The 9,384-nt window shown below is 35.1% G+C and overlaps 2 protein-coding genes and 1 non-coding gene across 4 annotated transcripts; 2 read left to right on the top strand and 1 right to left on the bottom strand.

Moving 5' to 3' along the window:
• The first annotated feature begins 336 nt into the window (after nucleotides 1–336).
• Nucleotides 337–879, top strand: LOC130460772 (probable transcriptional regulator RABBIT EARS). Its single transcript, XM_056828316.1, has one exon. It carries the CDS (start codon nucleotides 337–339, stop codon nucleotides 877–879), a length of 543 nt encoding a protein of 180 aa, XP_056684294.1.
• A 1,659-nt stretch (nucleotides 880–2,538) lies between these two features.
• Nucleotides 2,539–2,609, top strand: TRNAG-GCC (transfer RNA glycine (anticodon GCC)). Its single transcript has one exon. It is a non-coding gene; the product is annotated as a tRNA-Gly (tRNA).
• Nucleotides 2,610–4,490: 1,881 nt separating this feature from the next.
• Nucleotides 4,491–8,800, bottom strand: LOC110784178 (bet1-like SNARE 1-1). 2 transcript variants are annotated; one of them, XM_021988624.2, is made up of 6 exons: nucleotides 8,719–8,800; nucleotides 8,434–8,507; nucleotides 6,532–6,682; nucleotides 5,269–5,325; nucleotides 5,098–5,157; nucleotides 4,491–4,813 (listed from the first exon to the last, which is right to left on the bottom strand). In XM_021988624.2, exons 2-6 carry the CDS (start codon nucleotides 8,445–8,447, stop codon nucleotides 4,724–4,726), a joined length of 372 nt encoding a protein of 123 aa, XP_021844316.1. In that variant the 5' UTR covers nucleotides 8,448–8,507; nucleotides 8,719–8,800; the 3' UTR covers nucleotides 4,491–4,723. The 2 variants fall into 2 exon arrangements, with proteins under 2 accessions (XP_021844316.1, XP_021844308.1); XM_021988616.2 differs by having other exon boundaries at nucleotides 8,627–8,775.
• Between the last annotated feature and the right edge of the window lie 584 nt (nucleotides 8,801–9,384).

The following is a 9,384-nucleotide window of genomic DNA, read 5'->3' as shown; positions in this document are numbered from 1 at the left end:
CCATTACAATTTTAGACAGAATTTTGTCTTGGTGTCCATTTCAAAATATATTTGTCTAGTGGAAAAAGTAATTATTTTTCCAACCAATTATATTCCCATAATTAACCACCTTAGCTAATTGTCTTTATCTCCCTTCCCTATCAACTCCTATTATTTTAAGTCATGCACAAGACCTTATAAATATGATAATATGAAGGCCTTATTATAAGCTTCTTTCCCATAAGATCATACTACAAAAAAAACTAGAAAATTAAATATATGAGCTTCTTCAACCTCCAAGAAACTCATCATCATCTTCATCATCATCATCAAACTCGATCGGACGAGCATGATCGAATGGATAGTAGAGGAAGCACCACCGTAATAAGATCGTATGATTGTGTGTTTTGCCAAAGAGGGTTCACCACGGCTCAAGCTTTAGGAGGGCACATGAATATCCATAGAAAAGATAGAGCAAACCCTACTACAAAATCTAATATAATTAGTGCTAACCCTAATTATAATAAGGAGCCTACTAATAATAACACTATACTAATTAGCAATCATAACAAAGAAATGTTGTTAGAAGAAGAGGAAGAGGAGGATTATGAGGTTAATCAAGTTGTTGATACAAGATTAGTCTACTCTTCTAACAACTATTTAAACTCTCAAAACCATCATATTAACAACGGGTCGGGTGGCCCGAGTTTTGAGGGTCGGGTTCATCGGTTTCTCGGGTCGTCGGAGAAGTCGTCGTCGTCGTGGGCCGATCATAACCCGAGCTTGCGTGGCGGTTCGGGTCATATGGTTGGGAAGAGGGTTCAAGATCATGACCATGGTCATAGCCATGAGGGTGAAGAGTTGGATCTTGAGCTTCGTCTTGGTCAATACTCATGGTAATTAATTTAGTTAGAGGTTAAAAAGTTTTTATATTTTAAGGTAAAGGGATTACTAAGAGAAGTAGGGGTGTAACTTTAACTCGTAGGAGATGACCTCAATAAGAATCGAACCCTTGTCTCATGTTTAGTCTTTTGGATCCTATGTTATTAGAATAGTTGATTTTTGTATGAATAAATGTTTGTTTCTAGCTTTTGTACTTTTGGTGTTGGAAGAATAAAGGATTTTTTTTTAAGTATACTACTACAAGGAATAAATAATTACTCCCTCCGTCCCGAAATACTTGACCTGTTTTCCTTATCGGGCCGTCCCTTAATACTTGAACTGTTTCTAAAAATGGAAATATTCTAACAATATTATATTATTTATCACTTCACCCCTATTAACCCACCTACCCCCTACTCCCTACAAAAAATAATTAAAAATTCAACCCCTACTCTCCCCAACCCCACCTCTTAACCCACATCCCACTAACTACATTAAAATAATACCTCACTATCAACTACTACCTATTAAATTAAATAAGTCAATTCAAGTCCCTTAAACTCTGTGCCGGTCAAACCGGGTCGAGTATTCCGGGACGGAGGGAGTATGTTTCTCTTGAATAATGTATTGACACTAGATATATAATATAGTTATATAGGTCATTGATTTAATGAAGTAGTCAAAGAATGTAAACATCATTTATGGAGACTACACTAATTAATTTTTAATATAAATCATGTTTAACATCAAATGTAATGTTCATTCTACTTAACAAATTGCAAAAATATTTTGTTTTTTTGGTAATTGAAATAACAATTAAATTATTTAAAAGTATCATACACAAAACACAACATTTAAATCAAATAAAAACTTCCTTTCAACAACACTTACCGACTTACGTTCGATCAAAATATCGAACATTTTTATACCTTCTTTCATATTGTTGTGTTTTAGTGTTTTACATCATTTTTCAATGAGAGAGTCTATAGATCTGTTATAGCCATGACAATGATTTCTTTGCTGATTCAGCTGATTGTGCTTGAAGCATATTGACCTCTTTTTCAATCTCACATAAGTCTTTTACAAACTTTTATATAAGGCGGCCTTACACAAAAGACCGTCTTGATGTCATATAAGTTCACCAATTGAATCAATTAGTTAAACACTGAAACTAATTAGTTAATCACTGGAACAAATTAGTTAAACAATGAAATTTATTAGTTACACACGGAAACTGATTATTTAAGCAATGAAACCAATTAGTTAAGCAATGAAAGTGGTCTTTCCGGTAAGGCAGTATTACACAAAAATTGTCGTAAATCTTTACCAATTAATAAAACAACTTGTTTACAAAACTTAAGTAGAACAAAACCCACCACAAAGGTACTAAGCTACTAATTATATTATTATACTCAAAGGGGTATAGATTATTGAAGTTTTAAACAATTGAAGAGAAAAGAGTTGATAGTCACATTTTTCAAAGCAATATATGTCTATCCAGTCCAGAGAACCCTTATTTTTATTTTGCATAGAGTTAAAATAAAAAGGATATTGAAGAGAAAGTTAACAGGGAGTCAAAAAAAAGATTGAAGACTAAAGAAAGATCAAAGGGGAATGACATTTAACTAAATACGTTTACTTTTAAAAGTTTTCAATTCTTATATCATTCAACAAAACGCACCAGTGGTCTAGTGGTAGAATAGTACCCTGCCACGGTACAGACCCGGGTTCGATTCCCGGCTGGTGCAAATATATTTTTTAATTGTATTTCAGTTTTGCTCGAGTACGATTGCGTGTTAAGTTTTTTAATTGTATTTCAGTTTTGCTCGAGTACGATTGCTTGTTAAGTTGTTAGTAAGTATAATATTTTACTTGAAAGATCTCAATGTAGGAAAACTTCCATGTTCATGTAAATGTAATTATGATATTTAGGGCGCATAAATATTTTAAACCATCTCATTATTGTTTTCATAATTTTATGGATATTTTTTCATTATTTTAGTTCAGTTCAGTACAAGTCAAATAAGTTCAGCTTAACAATTTTCAATCCAAAAGAACAGGGTTTTAGCTAGGTGTTGGTCCGAGCGATGGCTCACAATATTACCAGTAATGTAAGATTAATGTTTTTATTTTTCCCGTAATTTTTAAAGTGTATATTTAAATGTTAGATGAGCGAGAGATACGAAGTATAATGGTTTGATGAGTAATTAATTAGTACATAAAAAATTGTTTCTGTTCATTTTAGTTATTTTTTATTTGTGAGAAAATTCTTTTAGATATTAAAGGTTGGTTGAAATCATAAAAACACAAATGTTATACTACATAGCTTAAATGGTAAGTTCTTTAAATTGTTAATGACATGTGTTAAAGGGCATTAAACCATATTTCAAAATTGTGTGTCATGATATGTGAGAGTATGCGCTTCAATCTTATTTTGCATTTGATTGATTTAACATTTGCGGAAACAATCAAGATCTCGGGTTCGAGTTTTAGATAAGGAAAAAATCTCAACTGGGAGGGATGCTACGGTGCTATCCATCGGTGCAAACTCCCGAATTTTAGAAGAAAAAAAAACTCGTTCATTAATAAATAAAAGAGTCCAAACAATAGTTTGATGCTCGTTTAACAAATTATACTAGCTCGAACAACTTGGTATTTGGCTCGCGAACAGCTCGTTCATGTTCGTTTATGAGCTCGCCCATATCCGTTTATAGGCTCGTTTAAAGCTCGCTCAAACTCAAATTTTAAGTTAGAACTAAGTTGCAATTATTATGTTGGACTTCGACTTTTAGAATGTTTTTATTTTACAAGATTATAAAATAGTACTCCGTATTGGAGTAGTAAGTATAATATGCAAAAACTTTATTTGAATTGGTTATTCTTTAATAATTTATAATAATATTTCGTTTATTAATATGTTCGTTTAAATTCGATCTTGCTTGTTTATCAAGGTTCATTTGTGAAAAGCTCATTTATATTGATATAGATCGGCTCGACTCGAGCTTGCTTTAAACGAGTTACTCGTGAGCTAAGCTCGAACAATGAAAAACTTAAACGAGCCAAGCTCGAACATGGGAAATGAAGTTTGGTTAACCTCGACTCAAGCTCGAGCTCGAAATTTCTTATCAAGCCTAGCTCAAAGAACCAAATACTCGACTCGACTCGTTGACATCCCTGTATGCCGTAGCTTTTAGGCAAACCCAGAACTATATAAGTGGATGTTCTACAATCGTACAACTTATTAGCTTTCATTGGATACTATTGGGAAATGTTGGGGGAAAAACCGATTATTTGTAAGTGAAAAAGGAATTTGGATCTTGCTATTAAATACTTCACTTACTATTTGCACGGACTCCAACGCAATGTTTGACCGTTAACATATCCAATTATAGATGGTAAAAAAATATAAGAAGATGATATTTATAAAATACATTTCGAGACGAATCTAACAAAATATCTCAGGATAATTTTTATGGTCAAAGTTTTGACTCTTCGACATATTTTTCAAAGCATAAATTACTTAATGAAACGGAGCTTATATTAAGCTCTATGCCTCTATGCAGTAAGCATCTCCAAACCAAGCATATGAAGCAGCTTACAGTTAGCCGTTCAAATTTCACAAACGAAGATTAGCTAAAAAAAAGGCAAGAAATATATTCATTTAACTGGAAACATCTGAAACCACACTCAAAAGAACTTCATACATTCAAGTACCCATATCACAGCTTTATAATTTCTTTACAATCTGGCATGTACCGATATCATGTGAAAAACACGGTAACTGAGAAAGAAGAGACTCGAACTAGCAACCCAATTCAGATACAAAGCCTGGAGTTGTATCAATTTCTAGCTATTTGGGGGATTACCTAGTAAGATAGTAGATAATAAGGAAAAGAACCACAAATGAGGCCACAAGAGTAAACATTCGTCTGCTTGATTTGGTCTCGAATGCCTGTCAAAGTGAGAAGGGGAAATTTAGTCAGCACAAAACAGTCTGATTTGGTCTCAAACTTGGTTTTTTTCTTCATAAATTTGCATTCCAACCTAAAACCACTCCCCAAATGGTAATGGAAATTTATAAGAAAAAGAGATTGTTATGAGTAAACTAGCATTATCATGGGAATGGATATTGATTTTCCTTACAAATTTACATACAAATTCATTCCCATTGAGACCATTTATGGCCGGCTACCAAACGCGCCGATAAGGGAGTATGCATAAGAATATCAAATTTACCTGCTTAAACCGATCCACAGTTCCTGACAAGAATCCTCGTGATGAATCCATCTCGTTGCCCTAAAAGAGTATATTTGATAAGTTCAAGTAAAAGTCTCAATATGGTAGCAAAATGACTACATATACCATTCAAGATATGGAGCTAGTAGTGAGTGATTATCACAAACATACCATTCTATCCAACATCCGGTTATGAGCATCAACTTCTTCATTTATGTCACCACTTAACTGCAACGAGTAGCACAATACCCAATCAAGAGATTAGTTTTGGCTACTATATTTATCATCAATAAGTGCATCATTTGGGATAAGTAACCATTTACCTTTTGCATTTATTTTGTTGTCTAAGAAAACACGCCTATTTGACTCCATTATTATGGGTTTTAAGTTTCAATGGAACAAGTCAATGAATATAAGCACAATAGAAAAACAAGGACGCAAAAGAACAACCTAGCAGAGGCCTTGAATTCAGGTATGCATAGAAATAGATAACCTATGTTGGGCATAGATTAAAACTTAGAGAACAGATTGAAGTAGATAACCTATGTTGGGCATAGATTAAAACTTAGAGAACAGATTGGTAATTTGATATTGTGGCATAATTCCACTTTCCTCCCCAAAGTTACTTTGGTCAGCAAGTTGACACACTAGATTTATAATTAGGTGTAACAATTATAGTAGTCAACACAACTCTAGCAAATTCTATTAGTTGTTGGTAAAACAGTACTACGTAGTAGTTTGCAAAAGTTGACATCCCTCCTAACTTCCGAAGTCCTGAATAAATACGGCATAATTGCATTTGTCTCCCCAGTAGTCAAGAATAAGTGCCTAATAGTCATCAAGGGATACAAGTCCGGAAGTCCCTATCACTTAGACTGCATTTTCCACTTCGCATATTTTGCAATTGCCCAAAAACCAGGTTCTTTTTTATGTTGTGTTCTAGACTGGATTAAAGTGGGATATATATAGAGTCAAAACAACTCCATTACCAGTGCATGTTTATCACCCAAATACAATTCTTAGGAAGCTGGAGATGGAGGAGCCTTTCACATTAGCTACATGACACATGGTAATGTTACCTAAAACAACTAAATGACATTGTAATTTCTAATATTCCCAAGAATTTTCCATGGGCATACACTGATACACAAAGACAAGCCAGCAGTTTGAAGACAAAAGAAGTTAAGGACTTAAGGGCCATTAGGTAACCATACCGTTAGCTTTCACAAATCAAAATCATTTTCTTCAAAGAAAACCAGTTTTCAGACCTAAAGTTAAAAACATAAACTAAAAAGCTAAACTCATACACAAATAAGAGTGCATTAGATGGATGAAAATGTGACATAAATTAATTGGGATCTGGTTAAGGTAGCCATAGCCCCAAGATGCAGCAAATCAGATACGCAATCAATTCTCCAAGGAGAAAATACATACTCTTTTCAGAAGGTTAACTCTGTCTTGCAATCCATCAAGTGCTGTATCATTGTCATGTTCATCAATTTCATGAGAGGAATACGAGGACGAGGCCCTGATACCTCCCTCCTCAATGCCATCAAAAGCAGAAGTTCTAGAGCCTCTATAATCCCTGCAAGCAAACAAGAAATCGTTGGAAGCTTTAGCTATAGATGTAAAGGACCATGACCAATGAAAACATTTCTGCCGTTAAGTAAGGAAAAAAGAGATCAACAAAGCATCAAAATTACAAACATTCAAGGGAGTAGACAAAGATCTATCAGGTAAAACACAAAACTTAATCTGCAACAAAGGGAAGGTCAGGTTAAGATTCCATGTAGAGTGGAAATATAAACAAAGAAAACCATCAAAATAAGCCGCTCTTTGAGGGATACAGTTCTTGCAGCACATCATATAAGGTAGATGAAGTTAAGCCATCAAATGATGTCTTGAGGGCCTTGAGACTCTGGCTCAATATTAGAAGTCTTAAAAAGCAGAAGAGCATGTGAGAACATGCAACACGTACACCATTATGGGGTTTCTTTTACCTCCTTGCAATTCACCCTGATGCAGGAGATAGTAGATCATTTTACAACTAATGTAAACATTAAGCCCTTCAAAACATCGACGCCTCCAAATTTTTTGTTAGAATATTCCCTAACAGAACCTAACTTGATCTGTAACGATATGGGGAATAAGGCTCGTGCTCAGGGGAACATGTTAATAGTAAGACACAGTGTATGATAAACGGGCCAAGGCTAGGGGGTAAGCATTTTTTTAGTTCTAGGTGAGCCGCATTCAAAGAAGCGGCACCTGAGGTGCACTTAAAGTGACGAGGCACACTTCAGTTAGGTTTTTTAAACTTTATACAGCGCGTCTCACTTCAATGACGCACACTTTGGCGCAACAAGACATCAAGACCCCTGTCGGCTGTCGCCTTGGTGCACCTTGAACTTTTTATACATATGTATCATATATTCAGGCATTGTAAAGAAGTCTAAATTAACATAAAAAAGCTTCACTAATCACTCGAATGCCACAAAGATTCTTCGTAATCTTTGCATCGTTCATAGATATCATATAATGTCAACTTCAAACCAGCACAGCTAGCTTCCTAGGCATCCTCAGACCTTGCTATCATTAATGCAAACACATGAACAAGTTTTGCACGATGTACAACCAAATTCCATAACCCACGAAGGAAGGAACACGGTAATTTGACTAAATATTACTTGTATAATGTAATTGTGTGAACGACACAGGAACTCTCAGAAGGCAAAATTTTGGACATTCCATTAATGGACAACAGCGTCACAGATAGAACCAGGCCATTGCCATAGTTCTAAAAGCTAATATGCTATCCATTACAGCAATATGGGAATACAGGAACAGGTTTGGAATTTAGTTTTTGAGGTTAATAGTTTATCCATTGTTTCTTTCTACAGATCCAGCTATCAGCAAGCAGTTAATTAGCACAATATTAGCTCTTTTACTTGCAATCAGGAAAAACAAAATGATCCAATGAGAAACCAACTACCTTCATGCACCATGGAAATCCTTATCAAAATCCCACCCCTGACAATTCTAGAAAGTCGGAACAACATTCGACCTTTTCACGGATATACAGTTCACAACATTGCTCGATAATTGATGACACATAGAAGGAATCACATTTCTAAACTTCAAAGCTTCAGCACCACAAAAGATTCAAATCAAAACAAAAATTTCAGAATTCAATCAATCAACAACCCCCTTCCCAATTGAATCTCTCGCTAATCATACTTCAGAAATGCCGACAAAATTGTGGAAACGGGAAAATAAGCAATAAAACCAATCAGTTGAGCCCAAAAAAACAACAGGAAATCCAAAAATCAATAAGCAAACCTTCTCGGATTCATAGATGGAGCAAGAGATCAAGAAAACAGCGCAGGTAATCAGTGATCGAAGCTTTCAGTGATCTGAAAAAAGAGAAAATGAAAAACGTAGTAAGAATAACAACGTAGCAATCAGTAGAAAAACACACTTGGTACTCCGTATAAATTTAAAAATTGATTTGGGGGTGTGATTTAGGGTTTACCAAATTATGAACGGGAAATTGGGATCTTAAGAAAAATGAATTTGAAGACGAAATTGAGGGAAAGGGTGGAAGGAGTGATGATGAGTCATTACCTGAAAAAGGAAGATCAGGTTTTCCCTTTTTGATTAACCCTTTGTTTATGCCTTAAACAAACTCCATTAAATTACTAAAAAAAGGTTGCTAAATGCCTAATAAATGCACAAGGGAAAAAAAACAAGGGCATAATTGGAAGTTACTAGATCATTTCTTAACTTTCTACTACCTTTGTTCCACTTTTTTTTTTATATATAAAGGTAAGGAAAAAGAGACTTAGGTTCCCCTTCGCACAAGGGTGAAACCTAAGCTATCAGTTTGTACAATATTATCTAGATTGGGGCTGGAGTTCGGGGTGATACACATGGGATCTATGATAAGATGACCAACATTAGCTATCCAATCTGCTGCTCTATTTGCCTCTCTAAAAATATGCTTGATATGCGTGGTGCTGAAGTGTTGAAGGAGTAACTTGCTATCTTGAATGATGTTCTGGAGTTTCCAGGGTGGCTTCCAGGTTCCTGACAGGGAGTTGATAACCAGTAAATTGTCACCCTCAATGTGAATATCTTTGATGTCGCGGCTGATAGCCTCTTGAAGGCCCTTGTGAAGTGCAAGGGCTTCTGCCATGTAGACTTGAGAGTCACCAAAATTGAAGGATTTTGCAATGATTGCTTTTCCTGTGCTGTCTTTGATGATGATGCCGCCAGCTGCTGACGAATCTT

The sequence above is a fragment of the Spinacia oleracea genome, chromosome 5, assembly GCF_020520425.1.
Source record: "Spinacia oleracea cultivar Varoflay chromosome 5, BTI_SOV_V1, whole genome shotgun sequence".
Classification (NCBI taxonomy): domain Eukaryota; kingdom Viridiplantae; phylum Streptophyta; class Magnoliopsida; order Caryophyllales; family Amaranthaceae; genus Spinacia; species Spinacia oleracea.
Note: the sequence above shows the minus strand (reverse complement) of the source record. Positions and strands in the feature narration are given on the sequence as shown.